Source organism: Oryx dammah, unplaced genomic scaffold (assembly GCF_014754425.2).
Source record: "Oryx dammah isolate SB20612 unplaced genomic scaffold, SCBI_Odam_1.1 HiC_scaffold_26, whole genome shotgun sequence".
Taxonomy (NCBI): Eukaryota; Metazoa; Chordata; class Mammalia; order Artiodactyla; family Bovidae; genus Oryx; species Oryx dammah.
Window position 1 is genome coordinate 11,142,082 of NW_024070210.1, and position 25,885 is coordinate 11,167,966.

At 38.7% G+C, this 25,885-nt stretch overlaps 1 protein-coding gene across 1 annotated transcript in view; it reads left to right on the top strand.

Moving 5' to 3' along the window:
• The window catches only part of CEP128 (centrosomal protein 128), a 73,633-nt gene that overhangs the window by 42,391 nt on the left and 5,357 nt on the right, over positions 1-25,885 (top strand). Inside the window, exons 2-4 of the mRNA XM_040227570.1 lie at positions 21-98; positions 4,387-4,500; positions 23,529-23,637. Coding sequence (XP_040083504.1) covers positions 21-98; positions 4,387-4,500; positions 23,529-23,637 — 301 coding nt within the window. The remainder of the gene's footprint in view (positions 1-20; positions 99-4,386; positions 4,501-23,528; positions 23,638-25,885) is intronic.

The following is a 25,885-nucleotide window of genomic DNA, read 5'->3' on the forward strand; positions in this document are numbered from 1 at the left end:
TGCCTTGTTTTCTTTTCTAGAGTACCCGAGTGGCTTTGGACCATCTGGAGTCTGTGCCTGAGAAACTGAGCCTACTAGAAGATTTCAAAGGCTTCCGAGTAAGAAAGAGTTGGCTTGTCTCTTTCAGTATTTTTATCTGAGTAAGAACAAGTGACATCTTCCTGATATGCAAAGAAAATTGTAGGGAGGGAGGAAAAACCAAAGAGCTTGGAGACTCTTAGCTCTCAATCTTATCCGAGTTTATTGACATTTGTGAAGCCAGTATTGAAAATAATGGAATTTATATGTTAGCAGAATAAAGGAAAATAGAGACTTTTACCCTATTACCAGAAGCTCATTTGGCTCCCTAAAGCTTTAATTATAATTTAGAAAAATCTAAGAATTAAAATATATTACATTGGTAATATATAACTTTTTGATGAGCAATTTTCATTTGTGAATTACCTTCTTGTATTAAATCGTTTAATTTCCAGAGTACTGTTTGTCTTAGAGATATAGTAGTACACAGGTTATCCCTATATGACAATATAATTATTCAAATCCACATAGAATTTTAGATTTTGTATCTAATGCTATTTATTGATAGAACTCTAACCACAAAGGATTTCCTTATGAAGTCAGTTAATTACATATGTGGGTTTGCCTACTATAATCTTTTTATATAAGTTGCTCGTAGAGGAGAGAGGCAAAGCAAATAACCCTGCTGCCCAGTCATGCCAAACAAGGTCCAGCCCAGATAGCATCTTCACATGTCCCCTTGGGGATGCATGTGTAGTGGACAGTTTTCATGGTCTGTAATTTTTTGACCCTGTATGAACAAACAGATGTGAGAGTCTCTTTTTGAAAACCATTAACCGTTCATTGCACATTGCCTTTAAAATATAACTTATATTTAGGTTCTGCTTAACTCTAACATACTTGAGAATGTAGTAAGTAAAAAATATAAGGCAGATCATGCCATATTGATTTCTCGGAGGTATTAATGCGATTCAGCTTTCAAAGTCTACACTATTTTAAAATTTCACTGTGTATTTTGCTAGTTGAGTAACTGAACATTTTTGAGTGGGATCTAAGGTTGAGCTGACACATGTGGAAATCTAGAATATCACGTATAGAATAAAATCAAGCATTTCTAGTATACTTTATTAAAGTTTCAATTCTTTCTCATCATTTGATTTTATATCTGTAGTCTAAATCTCAGTCTCTATCAAAGAATTATGAAAAATGTACAAGAAGATATAATTTCTGTTCACCCTTATATGACCCAATGCAGAAAGGAAACAATATGTTACACCCATGTCCTTTCCACTTTTTTCTCTTTAGATAATAGAAGTTACCACAGTGAATGAAGGGCAGGCAAGAGAGAAAGTATTAGAAACAGTGGGCATTTGTCACCTGAGAAACGGATGCCTGTCTTCAGTTCAGTTCAGTCGCTCAGTCGTGTCCAACTCTTTGCGACCCCATGAATCGCAGCACGCCAGGCCTCCCTGTCCATCACCAACTCCCGGAGTTCACTCAGACTCACGTCCATCGAGTCAGTGATGCCATCCAGCCATCTCATCCTCTGTCGTCCCCTTCTCCTCCTGCCCCCAATCCCTCCCAGCATCAGAGTCTTTTCCAATGAGTCAACTCTTCGCATGAGGATGCCTGTCTTATACCAGTATCAGTTCAGTTCAATTCAGTCACTCAGTCGTGTCTGACTCCTTGCAACCCCATGAATCGCAGCACACCAGGCCTCCCTGTCCATCACCATCTCCCGGAGTTCACTCAGACTCATGTCCATCGAGTCCGTGATGCCATCCAGCCATCTCATCCTCGGTCGTCCCCTTCTCCTCCTGCCCCCAATCCCTCCCAGCCTCAGAGTCTTCTCCAATGAGTCAACTCTTCGCATGAAGTGGCCAAAGTACTGGAGCTTCAGCTTTAGCATCATTCCTTCCAAAGAAATCCCAGGGTTGATCTCCTTCAGAATGGACTGGCTGGATCTCCTTGCAGTCCAAGGGACTCTCAGGAGTCTTCTCCAACACCACAGTTCAAAAGCATCAATTTTTCTGCACTCAGCCTTCTTCACAGTCCAACTCTCACATCCATTCATGACCACAGTATAAAAATGTAAAATTTAACCTCCGGTAACAGCTCATTTTTCCTCAGTGGTCTGCATTAACCAGAATGTTTCCAAGTACAATATAAAAGTGGTTCTCTACTATTGCCAAATTTCTTTATTATTTGTCATCATATGGGCTATTGTGAAGTCACTCAGTCGTGTCCTACTCTTTGTGACCCCATGGACTGTAGCCTACCAGGCTCCTCAGTCCATGGAATTTTCCAGGCAAGAGTACTGGGCTGGGTTGCCATTTCCTTCTCCAGGGGATCTTCCCAACCCAGGGATTGAACCCGGGTCTCCCACATTGCTGGCAGACGCTTTACCATCTGAGCCACCAGGGAAGCCCCATATGGGCTATTAATTATCTACAAATTTAGCTTATGTGTATGCACACTCACATAGAAAGATGGTGAAATTTTTAGAGACAGAATGTTTTTCAAAATTTAGAATTGTACTTTTAGTCATTCAAATTGAAACATCTACCTTTAAAATGGAAAGATATTCGTTAGCAAGTATTACACACTATATATGGCAGGCAAAAGCTAAGCATTTTATATTTCTTCAAATCCTCAGAGACACATTATAGATTGGCATTATTTTCGCTCCTTTTACTACTCAAACTGAAGCTTGGAGTGTGTAGATTATGTAAAACTATGATATAATTCTGCCTGTTTATAGGAAGCCCATCTGTTTTGCTTACTGCCTCTAGCCTGAAACCCATTCCATATATATTCTAAAGCCATCTACATGATGAAAAGAGGTCATGTAATCAATTAATGAAAACATTGCCTTAAATAAAAATATATAAAGCTTTTAGATTATTAGATGTAGATTATATTTTTCAAATCCTTAAAACTTTCTAAAATTCAATATGCGGTTAACAAGTTTAAAAACCTAAGTTCTGGTTCATGCTCCTGCCCCAGACAAAATCAGTTAATATCTTAGAGCTTTTTTCCTCATCCATAAAATGAGAGACTTGAACAATATTATCTCTGTTGTTCCTACTCACACTGGCATCACTAGCATATATGTGAAAATGCATTTCACATGTTTTTGGACAACACTGTAGTCTCTGACAACTAAATGTGAATACAAATGTCATCTTACTTAGATGATCTTGACTTTATTCTTATTTAAAGGTGTCATAGTCTCTGTCTCTCTGTTTCTCTCTGTCCCTCCCTCCCTGTCCCACTTCATTTTTTAATTTTTAATCCTTATTTTGAAAGAAATGGTTCAGCACCACAATCCTACATTTAAACATTACATATTTGATATGGAGGAGAGGGAACAGCTTTGGGTTCCAAGGTCACTCTGCCACAAATTGCCTAGCCTTGGACAGGTCATTCTTAAATTACCTGGGATGTAACTTTTTTTGTGTGTGTAATAAAAATGATAACTTTGGAATTCTAATACCCCTTCTGGTCTGAATATTTAAAAAGTTATTTGGGGCTATTTGGGGAGCTAAATTCCACAGATGATTTTTCTTATATATGAAAATCAGTTGCCCTAATTCTGTTTAATTTCTCCCTAATTCATACTAGAAGAGTCTACATAGGGGACTTCCCTGGCAGTACAGTGGTTAAGATTCCAGGTTTCCAATGCAGGGGTTGCCCAGTTTAGATCCCTGGTTGGGGAGCTAAGATCTGATATGCCCTGCAGTGCAGGAAAAAAAAAAAAAAAGTCTAAGTATCAGGCTGCAGTGACTGCTTGCTGTGTTCTATCCTCTCTCCCCAGAAAGAAGGAAAAATAGAAAGGCAGGCAGGCCCTGGTAATTTTTTCTGTCTTAATTTATTACCTGAATCTTTTCATGCTTTTGAGGGCTAGTGAGCTATTCCTTTTTTTCTTCCTTTAAGATATTTTTGATGTGGACCATTTTTAAAGTCTTTATTGAATTTGTTACAAGGTTGCTTCTGTTTTATGGTTTTGGTCTTTTGGCCCTGAAGCATTTGGGATCTGGGTTCCCCAGTCAGGGATCGAACCCATACCCTCTGCATTGGAATGCAAAGTCTTAACCACTGGACCACCACGGAAGTCCCAAGATGAGCTATCCTTACGTTTAAAAATCTACATGAAATAATAGTTAGAAGGTAGTGTGTTAAAGAAAGAGAATTTTTTTTTTGCTAAGTGCAGTTCTAAAGGACAGTAAAGGGAGCCTATGATTTGTCTGTATATCTCTCTAAATGCCTCTAATAGTTTATTATCTAGATATCAAAACTTTCTCAGCTTAATTTCAAGCTCTGGTTTCTCTTTCATCTACCAATTTAGACCCTTTCTTGTTTTTGCAGGGTTCCCGCAGTTTATCTGACAGAATTGACGGGAGATATTCGAAATACCGAGTTCACAGAGATTCTCTTCAGCAGTGCCGGGATGACACCAAGTTCAGAATCCAAAGCTTCAAAGTAATGTCCTTTATATACATTTTCAGACTTTGGGTGTTACCCATGGTTATGACTATAGCTTTCTAAGCAGGCCCTGCGGCATTTGCGTAAGGGTACTTATGAAAGAAATGTCTTGATGTAAGAGATAGACCTTCAATATTGTAGAAGTAGAAAATAAAAATTCAGGGATTGTGTTTATAACTTTTTATCTGAGAACTAATCTTTAAGTGTACGCCATTGTGGCTCAGCTGGTAAAGAATGTGCCTGCAGTGTGGAAGACCTGGGTTCAATCCCTGGATTGGGAAGATCCCCTGGAGAAGGGAAGGGCTACCCCCTCCAGTATTCTGACCTAGGTACAGTCCACGGGGTCTCAAAGAGTAGGACAGGACTAAGTGACTTTAGCTTTCTTTCCTTTCACTTTCATTGTTGCTTAATATGTTTGTCTGTGGGAATTGATGCTACTTAGGAAATCCTGGTGGGCTTCCCAGATGGCTCAGTGGAAGAGAATCTGCCTGCTAATTCAGGAGATGTGGGTTCAATCCCTGGGTTGGGAAGATCCCCTGGAGAAGGAAATGACAGCCTACTCCAGTATTCTTGCCTGGGAAATCCCACGGGTAGAGGAGCCTGGTTGGCTACAGTCCATGGTGTTGCAAAGAGATGGACATGATTTAGTGACTAAACAACAACAAGAAATCCTGAGCCAAGAACCCCTTGGCCTCTCGATTGGTCAGTGGCGTAGTGTGGATGGCCACCCTCCTCATTGTGTAAGTCTGTCTATTCCTCTCTCTGCGCTAAAATCCTCAGTAGGTGAAATAGCCTATAGTATTTCCTAGGATCAACGTTTATAATAGATCATTTCATGAGGATAAGAGCCCCATATTACTACTTCTGTCTGTGATTCACTAGTGGGGGACCATATAAGAGACTGGGAAGATTTGACCTAAATTACCATTCCATAGAAGCTGTCCAAGACCCATGTGGGTTATGAGTGACTTGAAACTCATTTGACCTTTAACAGTTGTCAGCCTAGAGCTGAACTTCTTAACCCCAGCATTAGTGACATGTATGCCAGGTAACTCTTTGTTGCAGAGGCTGTCCTAGGCATTGTAGAATGTTAAGAAGCATCCCTAAGAATCTACGCACTGGATACCAGTCGCATTCCCCATCCCAAGTTGTGGCATCCAAAAGTGTCTCTGGATGTTGCTAGGCATCCCCTGGAGGGCAAAGCTGCCCTTTCCCTCTCACAAGAACACTGAGTTAGAGAGGATCCATCCATAGTGCACTCCAAGTCAATTTAGAAAATAAAGCTAAAGTTTCAGCTCTTTTATATTCTTACAAAGTTCAATATGTATGCATATTCATTACACTGTATATATTCACTTATTTCAGCCAAGTGTAATTATTTTTAAGGTGCATCTTCCCTCCTCTGAATGTAATTGGCCAGAATGCTCAGTGGATGTAAAGACAGTATTCATTTACATAAGCCCTCCCTGGCATGCTTAAAATGAGCTCTTTACTTCCCCCATCTCAAACAGAAACTTAACACAATATGCCGTGTTATTTATGCCCTTACTGCGAAGAGGGCGGCCTGTGACTTTGTGCTTTTTTATACCTTTGCTCTTTATATTGGTATTATTGATTATAGCAGTGATCATGTTATCATATATGGCAAATTTTAAGTTCACTAAATTGTCTTCCAACATTCTCATCAGGTCCCATATACTCAAGCATTTCTTCGCCACTTAGAGTGCCACTGACTTAAGCAGAAGAACAAGGCTTAGACAACAATAGCTAATAATAATAACTATTCATTATTGAGTACATATTAGAACAAACTACATGAAATTGCTCTTTTTTTTATGTGTCTTATGCTTTATGTGCCTGATTTCATTTAATCCTCACAGCAAGCCTCTTTTTTTTTTTTAACCACTGAAGAAAAGCAGGTTATAGAGCAATTAAGTGATTAATTGCTTAATGGTTAAAGCAATTAAATGGTTAAAACCTAAATCTGCCTGGTTACAAGAATCTATATCCTTGACCACCAGGCTATTATGGTGTAAATTTGGATCTGCTGTCGCTTGATTTTTTTTAGAAGTCACCAAATGCAGGACAATATCTTTAATAAATAAAAGTCTGTTTTCTCCAAAAGTACAGAAACACAGTGTATGGCTCTTAGTTCAACAGAGGTCTAAAAGGAGATGAAACATTTAAGACATTGCTTCCCAATACAGTTAGATTCAGTATCAGGTGAATCAGTGCTATCTAGTGGCACCCAAAGTGCTATAAATCAATGCAATTTCTATAACAGCATATGGCAAAGCTATGAATGTTTAACATGTTCAGCAAGTAATCTCATTGGAGTTCTCTTTAAAATTACATTTGCAGCTGAAGAGGAAATCAAGCCTGGTTTTGTGAGGCCAACACTTATCAAAATGAGAAATAAGTTTGAAAATTTTGCAAATAGGCGGTACAAATACAGGAAAGAGCCACAAAGCACATTGTATGATGACATTGTTCCACATTGATACTTCTTAAACATTTTTAAATGTTGATCCATTTCAGTGATGAATATGTAGATTATTATCCTGTGTAGCAGATGTCTGGCCTGAAATAATGCCGTGATCTAACGCAAAACTCATGAGACTGTCACATTTTTTGTAGTCATAATCGTGAAAAATGTGAGAGCACATTTTTGCAAATCATAAATACCAATGATCATTTTCTTCTATGCTTTTTATAAAAATAACTTATTAAGAATGAAAGGGGAGGCAGCTTCAAAAGAAATAAGTTCATATGGGCAGTGAAAAAATTGTTAATTTCTTAGCTTCCTGGATAATCAGAGAAGCTGCCTCTGATTTGTTGGTGTTCAGTCACTCAGTTATGTCCAACTCTTTGCAACACCGTGGACTGCAGCATGTCAGGCCTTCCTGTCCTTCACTATCTCTCAGAGTTTGCTCAAATTCTGTACAGACTATATTGCCAAAGCACTGCATTACCTGTCGGAGATGGGGGTGGCAGCACGTATAAGCATACAGAAGGCAGGTCTTCAAGTAGAGAATAGTTATCTGTCATCTTAATCCTTATAGATAATTTCTGTACAGCTGTTTTAGAGCACAGTTTGGCAGACTGCCAGCCACGGGCCAAATCTTGCCTGCTGACTGCTTTTGTAAGTAAAAACACTTATTCATGTGTTGTCTGTGGTAGCTTTCATGCTCAATGGCAGAGTTGAGTAGTTGCAACAGAAACTGTATGGCCCACAAAGCCTCATAGATTTATCATCAGGCCCTCTGTGGGAAAGTTTTGCCAACTCCTGGTCTAGAGAAAGGAGACTTTTACCAAACTATTCTTACTTCCTTTACATGTTAGGTGAAGTATTCTCTTTTCTTCGTTTATCAGCCAAATACATACTACGCAAGTTCTTTGTAAAGTCATAATACTATTCATTCATTTGACAAATATTTGTTGAGTTTCAGCCATGTGCCAGGAACTTTCTAGGTGCATGGGAATCACATCAGTGAACAAAACAAAGATCTCTCCCTTTGAGAGCTTCCGTTCTTAAGGTAAGATCTTCAAGTCTGTTGTTGCTGACTATAGCATCCAGCAAACATACACTGAATTTCCACTGTGCACAGGATGCAGCGGTAGAAGGTGGAGAATGATGGCATTTTCATAAGAAAAATCATTACCAATCCTTAGGAATTCAAATAACTGTAGTACAAAGGAGAAAGGGATAAATGCTGTAAAGACGACCCCATTAGGGGACTTCCCTGATGAGCCAGTAGTTAAGAATCCACCTTCCAATGCAGGGGATACAGGTTCGATCCCTGGTGGGGGAACTAAGATCCCACAAGTCACCGGGGAGATAAGCCCACACACCACAACTACGGAACCCCTGCACTCTAGAGCCTGGGCTCCACTCTACACCGCAACTAGAGAAAGCCAGTGGGCTGCCGTAAGGCCCAGCACAGCCAAAAAAAATTATTTTAAAATCGATCCCAATAAACAGCAGTGGAAGTTCAGAGAAGAAAGCTGCTCTCAAGTCTTTTGAAAAGAAGCTCGTGATGACAAGGTACATGGAAGTGTTTTATCCTCATCTGTTTAGAGAAGAATCACTGTTAGCATTACAGTCATAGAACCCTGACTGTATTACTGTTGACAGACAAATAGCTGTTGGAACAGGAGAACCATGTTGGCAGCTGGCTTCACTCATGTTTTCGCTGATGTCAGAAGGCAGTGAGACATCCAGTATGACTGCACTGCTGCTGGTGGAGGGGGAGGTATGGTAGGAAGTGTGCAAGTCAGATTCCCTTTTAATCCAGAAGGAGACTCATCGCCCACTGTTTACTCCCAAGGCCATCACCAGGCTCAAAAGGATGAGGTTTCTAGAAACCCATCAAGATTTTCAGCAGGACCAGTGTCAACAATTGTTGAGAGCATAATGTAATGTTGTACTGAGCTTCCTAAGTTAACTGGACGAAGCCTGATCTCAAAGTATATATGGAGATGTCACTTCACTGCTGAATCGGACACAGGGTTGTATACACAACAAAACATTCTGTAGCTCATTTCATCAGGCCTAACTGGGTTTCTGTAAGACAACAGACTTCTTTGCTGTCCCAGCTGTTTCGAATAGAACAGAATGTTCAACAGTCAAGCAATAACATAGCGTTGCTAATCAGAATTCACAGAGGAGCGTGGTTTTGTCCAAGATATTCCCATTTGCTACCTGCCCTTTTTGCTCTCTACCCATGTTCAGTATATGGCTTTAATTAGCAGTGGAATTTTTGGTAAAATCACAAAAGGCATGTTTTGTTCCCATCCTTCCTCCTCCTGAAAAGAAAATCATGATTTTCAGTTTTTAGCAGAAGAGCTAGTAGGCAACTTCTCTTTAAAAGCAGATGTTTTACAGGATAAGAAGAGGTGGGTAAGGAAGCAATGATCATGGCTTTCAGCACAGGTTATGAAGGCAGAGTCTGACAAAGCCCATTATCATATTTGCTCAGTGTAAGCACGTGTGTGCTGCTCCTAGAAGCTGTTTCTCCCTGCTTGAATTGTTCCGTGGTTTGTTTATGCTTTGCTCATAGCAATTAATGACTGTTTGCATTTTCTCTCTAAGGTCAGCTATTTCTGTCCATATCTTAAATCGTCTACAATTGTTAGCTTCTGAAGCATGCACTATGTAACTCCTGGTGCAGTTCACAATTGGAGGTGATTTTCACTTAATGACTATTAAAATATATCACCAGTGTATTACTTACATAATTTTATAGATATTGCTTGGGAATAGTAGTGGCAATCACGGTGGAAACTGAGGGAGCTTTAACCTCATAATACCCCAATTATCTGGCTTATAACCATCTCTCTCCATGCTTTATAAACAAGTTGTGTATAAATTGCTATGTAAATGTAGCTCTATGCTTCTGCCAGCCCCAAGCAATTTGCCATCATTTAAACCTCTCCTGGAAAGAAAGAAAGCGAACTCGTTCAATCTTGTCCGACTCTTGCGACCCTGTGGACTGTAGCCTGCCAGGCTCCTCCATCCAAGGGATTCTCCAGGCAAGAATAGCCATTTCCTACTCCAGGGGATCTTCCTGACCCAGGGATCGAACCCTTGTCTCTTGTGACTCCTGCATTGGCAGGCAGACTCATTATCATCGCACCACCTGGGAAGCCCTATATAGAGATTTAGGGCAAGGGTCCCCAACGTTTGTGCCACAGACCAGAAATGGTCCCTGGCCTGAGTTAGGAATCTGGCTACATAGCAGGGGATGAGTGGCAGGCAAGCAATGCTTTGCCTGTCTTTACAGCCTTTCCCCATCACTCAGATTAAGGCCTGAGCTCCACCTCCTATCAAATCAGCAGTGGCATTAGATTCTCTTAAGAGCTTGAAGCCTACTGCGCTTGAATCAACCCAAACTCCCTCCCCCCATCTTTGGAAAAATTGTCTTCGACAATATTGGTCCCTGGTGCCAAAGAGGTTGAGGACTGATGATTTAAGGTGCAAGACTAATCTTAAAAAAGAAAAAAAAAGTAAAGTAAGTCACTTTAAGTGACTTTTAAAGTAAAGGGTATGACTTTTTAAAGTAAAGTGACCCTTTAAAGTAAAGGGTCACTCTTTGTGACCCTATGGACATGCAGCCTGCGAGGCTCCTCTGTCCGTGGGATTCTCCAGGCAAGAATACTGGAGTGGGTTGCCATGCCCTCCTCCAGGGGATCTTCCCTACCCAGGGACTGAACCCGGGTCTCCCATATTGCAGGCAGATTCTTTACCATCTGAGCCATCGGGAGCGGAGCGGGGAACTGATGATTTGAGGTGCAAGTCTAATCTTTAAGTTACCATCAAAGAAATAATAAATATAGCTAAAGGTAAATACTGAAATTTGGGAAATGCTATTCTGTGGATTATATGACTTTTGAGGGCAGACACTGTCTGCCTTATCTTTGACTCCAGAATACACAGTGCATGCTAATTTGATGATTAAACTTTTTTTCCCTAACTTCAGCCTTTTACGGAATTCTAACAGATTTCATTGTTATTTTTCCAGTAATTGTTAGATGACACATCTGAAACTTCATAGGCAATTGAATCATGCTGAACTCTGAAGCAATTTTGTTCTTTTGAACTGATTAAGACTAACTTTCCAGCCATAATATTTAACTAGTTGATTGCATCTTGCCATTTTAAAAGTTAAACAAAAGATTGCCAAATAAGTTGAGATATCTTTTCTATAAAACCTGAAAATAGCAAAGGAGCAAAAGTGATTATTTAGGAGTCAAAATGAGTACTTGTATGAGCATATGTTTTGCTATTATTGTGCAGTTGCTAAGACATGTCCGATTCTTTGTGACCCCAAACTGGACTGCATCACACCAGGATTCTCTGTCCTTCACTATCTCTCAAAGTTTGATCAAATTCACATCCATTGAGTTGGTGATGCTATCTAACCATTTCATCCTCTGTCACCCCCTTCTCCTCCTGCCCTCAATCTTTCCCAACATCAGGGTCTTTTCCAATGAGTCAGTTCTTCCAATCAGGTGGCCAAAGTATTGAAGCTTCAGCTTCAGCATCAGTCCTTCTGATGAATATTCAGGACTGATTTCCTCAGTTGACTGCCTTGATCTCCTTGCAGTCCAGGGGACTCTAAAAAGTCTTCTCCAGCACCACAGTTTGAAAGCATCAATTCTTCAGTGCTCAGCTTTCTTATGGTTCAACTTTCACATCCATACATGGCTATTGGAAAAACCATAACTTTGACTATATGGACCTTTGTTGGCAAAAGTAATGTCTCTGGTTTTTAATACACTGTCTAGGTTGGAGATAGCTTTCCTTCCAAGGAGCAAGCATCTTTTAATTTCATGGCTGCAGTCACCATCCACAATGATTTTGGAGCCCAGAAAAATAAAGTCTGTCACTGCTTCCACTTTTTCGTCTTCTATTTGCCATGAAGTGATGGGACCAGATGCCATGATCTTAGTTTTTTGAATGTTGAGTTTTAAGCCAGCTTTTTCACTCTCCTCTTTCACTTTCATCAAGAAGCTCTTTAGTTCCTCTTCTTTTTCTGCCATAAGGGTGGTGTCATCTGCATATCTGAAGTTGTTGATATTTCTTCCAGCAATCTTGATTCCAACTTGTAATTCATCCAGCCTGGCATGTAACATGATTTACTCTGCATTTAAGTTAAATAAGCAGGGTGACAATATACAGCTTTGACAGACTTCCCTGGTGGCTCAGACAGTAAAGTGTCTGTCTACAATGCAGGAGACCCGGGTTCGATCCCTGGGTCGGGAAGATCCCCTGGAGAAGGAAATGGCAATCCACTCCAGTACTATTGCCTGGAAAAATCCCATGGACAGAGGAGCCTGGTAGGCTACACCCCATGGGGTCGCAAAGAGTCGGACATGACTGAGCAACTTCACTTCACTTTTACTAATTTTAAACTAATTTTTCCTAAATTTAAATACCTAGAATAATGGGCAAATTTGGCCTTGGAATACAGAATGAAGCAGGGCAAAGGCTAACATGGTTTTGCCAAGAGAACGCACTGGTCATAGCAAACACCCTCTTCCAACAACACAAGAGAAAACTTTACACATGGACATCACCAGATGGTCAATACAGAAATCAGATTGATTATATTCTTTACAGCCAAAGATGGCAAAGCTCTATACAGTCAGCAAAAGCATGACTGGGAGCTGACTATGCCTCAGATATGAACTACTTATTACCAAATTCAGACTTAAATTGAAGAAAGTGGGCAAAACCACTAGACCATTCAGGTATGACCTAAATCAAATCCCTTAGGATTATACACTGGAAGTGACAAATAGATTCAAGGAATTATCTGATAGACCAAGTGCCTGAAGAACTATGGATGGAGGTTCGTGATATTGTATAAGAGGCAGTGATCATCAAGACCATCCCCAAGAAAAAGAAAGGCAAAATAGTTGTCTGAGGAGGCCTTTCAAATAGCTGTGAAAAGAAGAGAAGCAAAAGGCAAAGGAGAAAAGGAAAGATATACCCATTTGAATGCAGAGTTCCAAAGAATAGCAAGGAGAGATAAGAAAGCCTTACTCAGTGATCAGTGCAAAGCAATAGAGGAAAACAATAAAATGGGAAAAAATAGAATCTCTTCAAGAAAATTAGAGATACCAAGGGAACATTTCATACAAAGATGGGCTCAATAAAGGACAGAAATGGTATGGACCTAACAGAAGCCGAAGATCTTAAGAAGAGGTGGCAAGAATACACAGAAGAACTATACAAAAAAGATCTTCATGACCCAGATAATCATGATGGTGTGGTCACTCACCTAGAGCCAGACATCCTGGAATGCAAAGTCAAGTGGGCCTTAGGAAGCATCACTACAAACAAAGCTAGTGGAGGTGATGGAATTCCAGTTGAGCTCTTTCAAAACCTAAAAGATGATGCTGTGAAAGTGCTGCACTCAATATGCCAGCAAATGTGGAAAACTCAGCAGTGGCCACAGGACTGGAAAAGGTCAGTTTTCATTCCAATCTCAAAGAAAGGCAATGCCAAATAATACTCAAACTACCGGACAATTGCACTCATCTCACACGCTAGTAAAGTAATGTTCAAAATTCTCCAAGCCAGACTTCAGCGACTTCATCTCTTCATCAAAATTCTCCAAACATCTACTTCAGCGACTGAACTGAACTGAATTTTAAACTAGTCCATTGTTCCATATCCGGTTCTAACTGTTGCTTCTTAACGCACATACAGGTTTCTCAGGAGACAGGTAAGGTGGTCTGGTATGCCCGTCTCTAAGAATTTTCCATAGTTTATTGTGGAAACCACACAAAGGTTTAAGCATAGTCAACAAAGCAGAAGTAGATGGTTTTTCTGGAATTACTTTCTCTGTGATCCAATGAATGTTGGCAGTTTGATCTCTGGTTCCCCTACCTTTTCTAAACCCATCTTGTACATCTGGAATTTCTTAGCTCAGATACTGCTGAAGCCTAGCTTTAAGTATTATGAGCATGACCTTGCTGGCATGTGAAATGAACACAGTTGTCCAGTAGTTTGAACATTCTTTGGCACTGCCTTTCTTTGGGATTGGAATGAAAATTGGACCTTTTCTAGCCCTAGGCTGCTGGCTGAGTTTTCCAAATTTGCTGACATATTGAGAGCAGCATTTTAACAGCATTATATTTTAGGATTTTAAATAACTCAGCTAGAATTCCATCACCTGCAGTAGCCTTGTTTGTAGTAATGCTTCCTAAAGCCCACTTGTCTCCAGGATGTTTGGCCCTAAATGATGGACCATACCATCATCATTATCCTGTCATTAATACCTGTTTTGTATAGTTCTATGCATTCTTGCCATTTCTTAAACTCTTCTGCTTCTCTTAGGTCCTTACTGTCTCTGTCGTTTATTGTGCCCATCCTTTCATGAAATGTTCCCCTGATACCTCCAAATTTCTTGATGAGATCTCTAATCTTTCCCATCATACTGTTTTCCTCTATTTCCTTGCGTTGTTCACTTAAGAAAGACTTCTTATCTCTCCTTGCTGTTCTCTGGAACTCTGCATTCATTAGGGTTTTTATTTTTTTTTAACCCTACCAAACCCAATTCCCCTGACAAACCACATGCTTTCTTCAGTGTTCGCAATAATTTGCTCAGTAAGAGCATTAAGAAAGGAAAGATTATGAAGAAATTTAACTGTAAAGATATAATTGTTAATCATATTGAATTCAAAATTCTAAATATATTAGGTATATCCGTTCAGTTCAGTTACTCCGTCATGTCCATATCTTTGCGACCCCATAATCTGCAGCACGCCAGGTCTCCCTGCCCGTTATCAAATCCCAGACCTTACCCAAACTCATGACCATTGAGTCGGTGATGCCATCCAACCATCTCATCCTCTGTCATCCCCTTCTCCTCCTGCCTTCAATCAGGAGCATCAGGGACTTTTCAAATGAGTCAGTTCTTTGCATCAGGTGGCCAAAGTATTGGAGTTTCAGTTTCAACATCAGTCCTTCCAATGAGCACCCAGGCCTGATCTCCTTTAGGATGGACTGATTGGCTCTCCTTGCAGTCCAAGGAACTCTCAAGAGTCTTCTCCAACACCACAGTTCAAAAGCATCAATTCTTTGGCACTCAGCTTTCTTTATAATCCAACTTTCGCAGCCATACATGACTGCTGGAAAAATCATAGCCTTGACTAGACTGACCTTTTTTGGCAAAGTAATGTCTCTACTTTTTAATATGCTATCTAGGTTGGTCATAACTTTCTTTCCAAGGAGTAAGTGTCTTTTAATTTCATGGCTGCAATCACCATCTGCAGTGATTTTGGAGCCCCCCAAAATAAAGTCAGTAACTGTTTTCACTATTTCCCCATCTATTTGCCATGAAGTGATGGGACTGGATGCCATGATCTTCGTTTTCGGAATGTTGAGCTTTAAGCCAACTTTTTCACTCTCCTCTTTCACTGTCGTTAAGAAGTTCTTCAGTTCTTCTTCACTTTCTGCCATAACGGTGGTGTCATCTGCATATCTGACTTATTGATATTTCTCCCTGCAATCTTGATTACAGATTGTGCTTCATCCAGCCCGGCATTTCTGATGATGTACACTGCATATAAGTTAAATAAGCAAGGTGATAGTATACAGCCTTAACGTACTCCTTTTGCTATTTGGAAACAGTCTGTTGTTCCATGTCTAGTTCTAACTGTTGCCCTCTGACCTGCATACAGGTTTCTCAAGAGGCAGGTCAGGTGGTCTGGTATTCCCATCTCTTTCAGAATTTTCTAGAGTTTGTTGTGATCCACACAGTCAAAGGCTTTGGTGTTGTCAATAAAGCAGAAATAAATATTTTCTGTAACTCCCTTGCTTTTTCGATGATCCAGCAGATGTTGGCAATTTGATCTCTGGTTCCTCTGCCTTTTCGAAAACCAGCTTGAACATCTGGAAGTTCACAGTTCACGTATTGCTGAAGCCTGGCTTTAAAGAATTTTGAGCATTACTTTACTAGCGTGTGAGATGAGTGCAATTGTGTGGTAGTTTGAGCATTCTTTGGCATTGCCTTTCTTTGGGATTGGAATGAAGTTGACCTTTTCCAGTCCTATGGCCACTGCTGAGTTTTCCACATTTGCTGGCATATTGAGTGCAGCACTTTCACAGCATCATCTTTTAGGTTTTGAAAGAGCTCAACTGGAATTCCATCACTTCCACTAGCTTTGTTTGTAGTGATGCTTCCTAAGGCCCACCTAACTTTGCATTCCAGGATGTCTGGCTCTAGGTGAGTGATAATAGTTAATTGTTTTGTTAGTTTGTAGTAAATATACCATAACATATTTATCCAAACAACCCTTGTTTCCTTTTAAATAGTCACTTTCAGGGAATAAACATTGGTTCCAGGAACCATCATTATAAAATATCTTTGCATCTCTTCCTTTGTTTCTTAAGTCAGTGACACATTTTTTTGAGTATCTTTGTTTATGGGAAATTTTTACCCACTGTGAATATGTTTGGTTTTTCAAAATGGATTAAAATCATATAGAGCCAAGTCTGAAATGGGTAAAACACACACACACACACACACACACACACACACACACAAAACAAAAGCGGAATATACTCCTTTTTTTTTTAGTGAGTCACTAAGAATATTAAATTTTTACACCATAAAATAGCAATTGAATATAGGTAAATTTATCAAATGGCCCGATCCAACACAGTGTTTTTCATGAGTCTGTTCCTCTGTGGCTGAATGTGGCTTCATGTTTATTGTATTATGATTTAACTTTGGAAAAGATGGTTTGCGTAGTTAGATGTTCGATTGTTCAGTGGTTCTGCTTGGGTAGATTAGAATTTCAAAATGTCAGGGCTGAGAAATCTTAGGAGATGATCTTGTCCAGCTTGGTCATTGTCTTCCATGAAGAAACTGAGAATGTGAGAGTGACAATCTCCTACTTCCGACTTCCACAGAGCAGACAAGAATATGATCATTATTGAGTTCCCTACTGCATATCGCACTGTCCTGAACTGTGCAGACTAGGACAGGTAGGTGGAAATACAGAAAGAGGTGATCAAAGCCTCATGGAAGTTAAAAGCTATATAATGGCAGCCATGCAGATTGAGTTATGGAAGGCTAACTTTAAGTAAACTGTCCAGTTAGAACTTTCAAATAGGAATAAAGTTTACTGAGGAAGAGGTTAAGCTTTTTCAAGCACTAATGGAGAATTGGGAATTAAAAGTAGGGAACAAACAGAGGAACAGTGCATTGTTAGGCTAGGGACAAATTCAAGAAAACATTTCTGTGACAGATTCAGAAACACATAGTGTCTTTTCCTTTTCTCTAGGGGCAGAGTTGGATAAATTAGAAATTTTTTAAAAATTAAATGCAGAATTTGTCTTTTAAACTTTGAACTTACAATATTTCTGTGAGAAAAATACTTGGTGGGCCTCATTAAATATTAATCATTAGAAATCAGTTTAGCAAAAGATTTAGTCGGGTTGGAACAACTTTTAAGAAACCAATTACAATGTGTGTTATGAAAGAGAAGTGGAAGAAACCCAGGGAAAATATTAGAAATTGCAAGTTCCTTCACCCAGTGGAATTTTTGCAGGGAATTATGGCTAAATAGCTTGTTGAGACTTAAGACAGTAATAAAAATAGGTCCCTGTGCTAAGGATGTAAGAGTTGGCAAAAAGCAAAAGCTTGCAAAGAATCTTCCTTTTTAACCAATACTTCCTTTTTAATATATAAGTATTTAATTGAAAAAAGATAGAAATTAGAAATAGCCATCTTATGGTGACCCTGTAAACTTTACTTGCATAGAAAGCCCACAAATTAAATAAAAAGTTATAATTGGAGGATTTGAAGATATTGTTCTCATATTCTGAATGTTGATTTGTTCAAAAGGATCATGAAATATTTTTCTTTTAGAGTGTTCTTCTAGGGATCATTTCATTATTTATTTCTAGGTAACCCTGGGGATTCTGGCAGTCTTTTGAAGACTTGTAAAATGTTTAAACTTAAAGACATACAGCTGACCCTTGGACACCTCAGGAGTTAAGGGCACTGACCCTCAGTGCACTTGAAAAGCCATTTGTAAATTGTAGTTAGCCCTCTGCATCCAAGGTATTATTCCTCATTCTTAGATTCAACCAACAGTAAATCATATCGTACTACAGTATATACTATTGCAAAAAAAAATCTGTGTGTAAGTGGACACACGCAATTCAAACATGTGTTGTTCAAGGGTCAACTGTTCATTGAGTCCCAGCTGTATGCCAACAGCTACTTTAGAATGAGCTGACATGGGGTAACTCGAGCCAAAACCATAGATCTGACTATTATGTTCAGATGTGAAATTGTAAAGGCCTCGGGGAGTTGGAAGATGCACAGATAGAAAGGAGAGTTATGTTCTCAATCAGTGCTGGAAATCTTCACTTAATCATGCTTTCTATATAAAATGTGAAAGAGAAAAGCATAATAAAAGGTTTCCCACTAAAAAGATGCTTAGATGATTATGGGCCAATAAGAGAAAGGAAAACTCAAGGGAAAGCAGACACATTCATATTTGCCCACTGATGCTTGGACTGAGAAAGACAGTGAGAAAGGACAAGAGTGGAGGTGTAGATCTGGGCATCTTGCTGAATGAACCAGCTGGTGTAATGACAGCCTCAGAGTGTGCCTCCCAGAGGAAGGAGGAAGTCCACAAGGGTCGTCAAATCCTATTCATTCTTGCCAAGGTAGGGTTTTAAATTTCTGAAACAAAACCAACTGGCATCAAAGCATAGATTATATCTTTTCTGTTTACAGAAAAAGGACCTCTTATATTTTTAATGATGCAACCAGCTTCTTGGCATATCACAGTTAAAAATATGGCACAATTTGGAAAATGCAGAAAAATATTGAAAAGAAAATAAATAGCAAATATTTTTTAAAACCTATTTGCTTAATTTAAAGGTGTATGTTTCCCAATTCTTACTTATAAATACCTTTTTACATTGAAATCATTTGTTGACAATTTTATTTCCTCTTTATTTAATACTTTATATATAAAAATGAATTATATAATATATGAATTTTCTCTATGATCATCATTATTATCATTATGGTCCTGCCATAGTTTATTTCCTAATCTCATGTTGTTGAAAATTGAAGGTTAATTTCAGCTTTTTTCTACTATAATCAGTTGATTAATATCCTGGTATAAAAATCTTTGTCCGTATCTTGAATTTATTAACCTAATCTAGATGCCTAGAAGTAGAAGTACTGGATGACACATTTTAAGGCTGTTTATTTATACCCATTTTGTCTAAGTTGTCTGATTTATTGACAGAGTTGTTCATATTTCCTAATTACCTTCTTAATGTCTATAGGCATAATAGTATATCCTCCTTTCATTCTACATATATCTTCCCTCTTTTTTTCCCTAATCAGTCTATGAAGAGATTTTTAGATTTTATTGCTCTTTTAAAAAAAACAGAAACCCACTATGGGTTTCATATTTTCATTGTTTTTCTGCTTTCTATTTAATTGACCTTTGCTCTTTATTATTTCCCTCCTTTTACTTAATTTATGTTTAATTTGCTGTTCATGTTCTAATTTCTTAAAGTGGAAACTTGGATTATCAATTTGAGACTTCTTCTTTTGTAATATACACATTTTAATGTTATACATATCCCTCCAAATACACTTTTAATGCCTTCTCACAAACTCTAAGTTGTGCTTTTATTTTCATACAAGTAAAATTTTTTTTTATTTTTCTTTTGATCTCTACTCATGAGTTAAGTAGAAGTATGTTCTTTAATTTCTAAATATTTGAGAATTTTCAGATATCCATCTGTTGTTGATTTCTTCTGTCATTCCCTGTGGTCAGACAGCATCTTCTGTATAATTTCAGTCATCTTAAATTTATTGAGATTTGTTTTGCCACCAAGCATATAGTGTATTTTGCAGAATGTTGGATGTGCACTTGAAAAAATACTTGTAATCAGCTGTTTTGAGATAGAGTATTCTATAAATACCAAATAGGTCTAGTTGGTCAGTAGCATTGTTCAACTCAATTCTTTATCTAAATGTTTCGTGAGAGAGTTACTGAGTTAAATGAGTTGCTGAGAGAGGAATGTCGAAATATCTGACTATAATTATGTGTGTGCTTGCACTCAGTCGTGTTGACTCAGCGGCCCCGTGGACTGTAGCCGGCCAGGCTCCTCCGTCCATGGGATTTTCCAGGCAAGAATACTGGAGTGGGGTGCCATTTCCTTCTCCAAGGAGTCTTCCCAGCCCAGGAATCAAACCTATGTCCTTTGCCTCTGCTGTACTGCAAGCAGATTCTTTATTGCTGAGCCACAGAGGAAGCCCAATAACTATAATTATAGATTTGCCTACTTCTTCCTTATAGTTCTACCAGTTTTGCTTCATGTATTTTGACACTGGGTTAATGTATACATACAATTTAGCACTGTTATCCCTTTTCTTTCAATTTTTTTTTTACTTATTCAACAACTCATGTTTCTATTTTCGTATGTAGAAAATGAGGAAGTTAATACGGTTGACCCTTGAACAACATGGGTTTCAACCGCTTATGTCTGCTTACATGCAGATTTTTATCAATAGTAAATACTGAAGTACTACACAATCTGCAGTTGATTGAATTCATAAATGCAAACTATGGATACAGAGGGCCAACTACAAGTTATATAAGGATTTTTGACTGTACGGAGGATCAACACCCCTAACCCCTGTGTTGTTCAGGGGTCAACAGTATAGCCTTTCCTTTCCAGCAAACCTATAATGAATGACTTCCAGTTTCTTATGAAATTTTCATGATTAATGAAAACTGTCTATCACTTGCTTAAAACCTCCCGCTTTCATCTTAAATGAAACTGAACTCCCTTTTGGTACATGAAAATGATGCTCTTAAGTCATTTTAGGATTATGTTCATGCATTTAGCTCAGAATAAATGGATTTTTATAAATGTGTGTGTGTGTATGCATGCATATGTGAAGTGAAAGTCGCTCAATCGTGGCTGACTCTTTTGCACCCCCATGGAAATTCTCTGGATCAGAATACTAGAGTGGGTAGCCATTTCCTTCTCCAGGGGATCTTTCTTACCCAGGGATTGAACCCAGATCTCCTGCGTTACAGGCAGTTTCTTTACCAGCTGAGCCACCAGGGAAGCCCAAAAATACTGGAGTGGGTAGCCTATCCCATCTCCAGGGGATCTTCCTGACCCAAGAGTTGAACTGGGGTCTCCTGCATTGCAGGGGGATTCTTTACCAGCTGAGCTACCAGGGAAACCCATGCATGCATATATATATACATATACACACATACACACGCATATTTAGTCTTTTAACCTTTCTTTTGCATTTCATACATATAAACGTGACAAAGAAATAAAATATAAACTTGGTACATAGTGCAGAGAACGACAGCTAAGTCATCAGATAGTCATGCTACGTGAGGCCTTACTGTGTGTGAGTTTTGAGGAACCTGTCTGGGCCACCTCAGTCCAGGTCAGTCCCTCAGCCACATCCGACTCTTCGTGACCCCATGGACTCCCTGCAGCTGTTTAATCCAGCGTCTTCGGCACCATTCTCAATCCATTCATCTCCCTTGACCCCACAGTCATCCCCAGTTCCTGCCTTTTAACTGGTATTCCCACTTCTATGTTTGTGGTACTCCAGCCTGTTTTCCACAGAGGCCAGAATAACCTTTGCGAAATACACATCAAAACATATCATTCCTCTCCTCAAAACCGTTCATTACCTTCTGATCGTACCTAAGGAAAAAAATCCGCAGGCCAAATCCCACCTCTGGATCTCACTACAGTCACTTCCCCAGGCTCAGTGTGCCTAAGCCATGGGCTTTCCCTCAGTTCTTCAAACACACTGAACTCTCTTACCTCAGCACCTGCACATGAGTCTAGAATACCGCTCTCTCACCACCTCACTGGGACCCCTCACCTCCTACTTTTTCCATCCTCCACCTATGAGTTTTCATCTGGCTGATTCATTGATTTGTACTCAGCACTCAAGTATCACCTTCAATATCATCTCCAGAGGTAACTTCTCTGGACCTCAAATCTAAATGTAGTTCTTCCTGTTATTTACTCTTCTTCTTATAGTTCTTACCAGAGTTTTTAACTGAATTGTGTTATGTATAGTTTAATGTTTTTCTCTTCTGCCATCCTGAAGCTTTCAGGATCATTTACATTGATATTTTATATTTGCTCTTTGACCAGCACATAGTAAGTGCCAAATAAGTCATTACTGAATGAATGAATGAGTATGAGGAAGAAAAATGAAGTGTAGCAAATAATTAGAAAACATTTAAGAGGGAAAATATGCAATTTTTACTATTTATCAATGAAAGGTATATTAACATCTGTTTTCTCACCTATTTAGCTAGTAAAATTATTCAAAGATATAATTCCCTTTTTCAGCTAAGATTTGAGGAAAAGGAAAATTTCATACAACCCACAAGGGTTCATTTTTGTTTACATATTAAATATTGTTGAATGAGTAACAATATTTATAATCATGGAAAGCAGTCTAGGTAAATGTATTTAAAATCATCAAATTGTTTTTATTGACACAGTATTTCCACCCAAGAATTTGTCATAAAGAATATTGCTAAACATGGGAAAGTTTATATATTTAAATATATTTTTCACAGTGTTATTTATAGGAGTAAAACATTGAAAAACCACCTAAATGCCCAGAAAAGTAATACCTGAGTAAAGCATAGTATATTCACTAGATAGTATATGAGTCGGGGGCAGGGCAAGTGAAAGTGCTAGTCAATCACATTCAACTCTTTGCAAACCCGTGGGCTGTAGCCTGCCATGTTCTTCTGTCCATGGAATTCCCCAGACAAGAATACTGGAGTGGGTTGCCATTTCCTTCTTGAGGGGATCTTCCTGACCCAGGGATCATACCTAAGACTCCGGCATTACAGGCAAATTCCATACCATCTGTGCCACCAGGGTAGCCCCTTATGTGAGTAACATAAGCTAAAGGTAAAAGTAACATAAGCTAAACATAATGATTTTCTAAAACTTTATGTTAGTGCTACTGTTGTTGTTGTTTAGTCGCTAAGTCATGTCTGATTCTTTTGTGACCCCATGGACTGTAGCTCACCAGGCTCCTCTGTCCGTGGGATTTCCCAGGCAAGAATACTGGAATAGGTTGCCATTTCCTTCTCCAGGAGATCTGTCTGACCCAGGGATCAAACCCTTGTCTCCTGAATTGACAGGCAGATTCTTTACCACTGAGTCACCAGGGAAGCCCATTTATATTATTAAATACAAATAAATGAAGAAAGCAGAGTTTTACAGTAAAATTTACAAATCTTATCCACAGGGGAAAAAAAAAGTCTGGAAAGAAGTATGTCATACTGTTATGGCTTTAGGTGATTTCCTTCTCTGTCTCTTTATATGGATTATAATATTAAATTATGATATAACATAGCTTGTATCTTGAGATTCAGCTTTTATTTTCAGTACATTTAAGTGAATCCTGAGCCTTACATATTTGAACTGAAATGCCTGTGCTCTCTTTTTTTAGGATGACAGAAACTTTGCTGAAAGCTCCCATGCTTATGGGTTAGATCAGTCATCTTGTTGGCAGGATCACAGTCGCTTCCTGTCTAGTCCACGATTTTCCCACTTGAACTGTAAGTAATGATGCCCAGTACTAGCTTTTAAATTGGATTTAAGAAAATTCAGTTCATGGAAAGATTAAAGTGAAAAACCAGAACATGATAGTAATATTCATGTTGTAATTTTGAAAAAGTTTTCATTGTGAATCATACAAATAATGCCCAAGTACATGTATAATATTAACCAACTTACTAAAAATATATGGAATCCATTCTTTTTAGACTTTACACTTCTCACAAAAACTTAAAACTAAATCACCAAATTTTAATTAAGCAATGTTTTTGGCATGGAGATTGCTAGTAACTGTGGATGAGTGAGTAAGGAAGTTAGATTGTATTGAAATAAAATCCAAGTCTTCAAAAAGTAGAAAAACTATTCAGAAATATCTAATTTTGTACAAAGAATAAGGATATGAAAGCGATTATTGTGTAGGTTTCATTCTATGAATAATACACTGTAGATATTAATAAAAGGTTATAACGTTAACAAAGTGTGAGTCTGTTGACCCAGAATACCTTCTCCCACCACTTATACTTCACCTTGGACGCGGTGTCCTTAAAAAAACCCTTCAGAACTCATGGTTTTAAGTATGGTTGCTGTTATGAGTCGGAGAAGGCAATGGCACCCCACTGCAGTACTCTTGCCTGGAAAATCCCATGGATGGAGGAGCCTGGTAGGCTGCAGTCCATGGGGTCGATAGGAGTTGGACATGACTGAGCGACTTCACTTTTACTTTTCACTTTCATGCATTGGAGAAGGAAATGGCAACCCACTCCAGTGTTCTTGCCTGGAGAATCCCAGGGACGGGGGAGCCTGGTGGGCTGCCGTCTCTGGGGTCGCAGAGTCAGACACGACTGAAGCGACTTAGCAGCAGCAGCAGCAGCTGTTGTGAGTGCTCACAATGCATTACAAATTTCCTTTGAAACCTTTCTTGGAATAATTATGGAATTATTTGCTACTCAAGTAACATTTTATTTGCTGATTCTTCTCTTCACCCAAGCGTGAACTCCATGATAGGAGTGATGTTTATACACCACTGTCTCCTCAGCATCCTATATGGAGCTTGGCACATAATAAATGCTCAGTTAATGTAAGATGAATGAGTATATGAATATTTTTATTTCAAGTCCACTTTTATCCAAGCCATTTGGCATTCAAATGTTAATAGATTCTTATTTAGATCATCATTTAGCTCTTCAGTTTCCCATGGACATAGAGTTTGTACATTCAGTTGGACAATGCTGTCATTTTAAAAAGCTAGGTTTCCATAAAATAAAATATCAAAATTAGCCACAAAGTAGGCCAAACAGAAAATAATAACTCATTTTTTCTGATTTATATTCATGGATTCATTGAGTAAATATTTATCAGTTTCTGACAAATGGTTTGGCTTCCATTATATCATGATTAATTTTATTCCAACAGCTAAGCATTTTCCCTTTCCTGACCTAACCATTTTGCCAAGTGATTTTATATGTTTTCATAAACCCTCTGCTATTCTCATCTGGCAGTCACCCTTCAATTTGGATCATATCTCAGGTTGGTTCTGGTACCTCAGAATATGATATATATGTAGTTATACAAAATTATTATTTTTCATATTAAGCAGTGGAAAAATTTCCTCAGGTCTGTTTGATGTATGAAAACATGGAAGAGGAGGAGGGTGGGGACTGAGCACCAAAACCCAACATGGTACCCCATCCATGAAGACATCCAAGAGCCTGGAAATAAGCAGCGCCAGGATGTGGGCACAGAGGGTTTTGTTCTACTGGCATTTAATTTTGCCTTTATAACTTGCAGAAGTCTCCTTAGAAAGGTTCCTCCTTAGAAAGGCTTCTAGAAAGATTCCTTTGAAGACATTAAGGGGAAAACATCACAGTTTTTAGAATTTTATTTAATATTATGACACGCAGTAGAAGAAACTGTATTTGGCTTTGTACTCAGTAGCATTTCATGACTAACACTGGTCATTTCCTAAGATGTAGTACTCAGGCTGCTGTAGGCTTCTATATAAATACACTGACACAGAAAATCAGGTAAGAATAAGAAAAAATATCATTGAGAACATTATTTGGATAAGAAAATACTTTATTAGTCTATATTATATAATCTGAGAAATTTAGCTTAAAAAGTAAACCCCTTTATTAATTTATTGATTATTTATACATAACCATATATTTTGCTATTCTTCTTTTTAACAAGTTTTATGACTTTCCTCCCATACCTACCTCCCCCATGTTTTTAAGGGTACTTTAAAAAGTT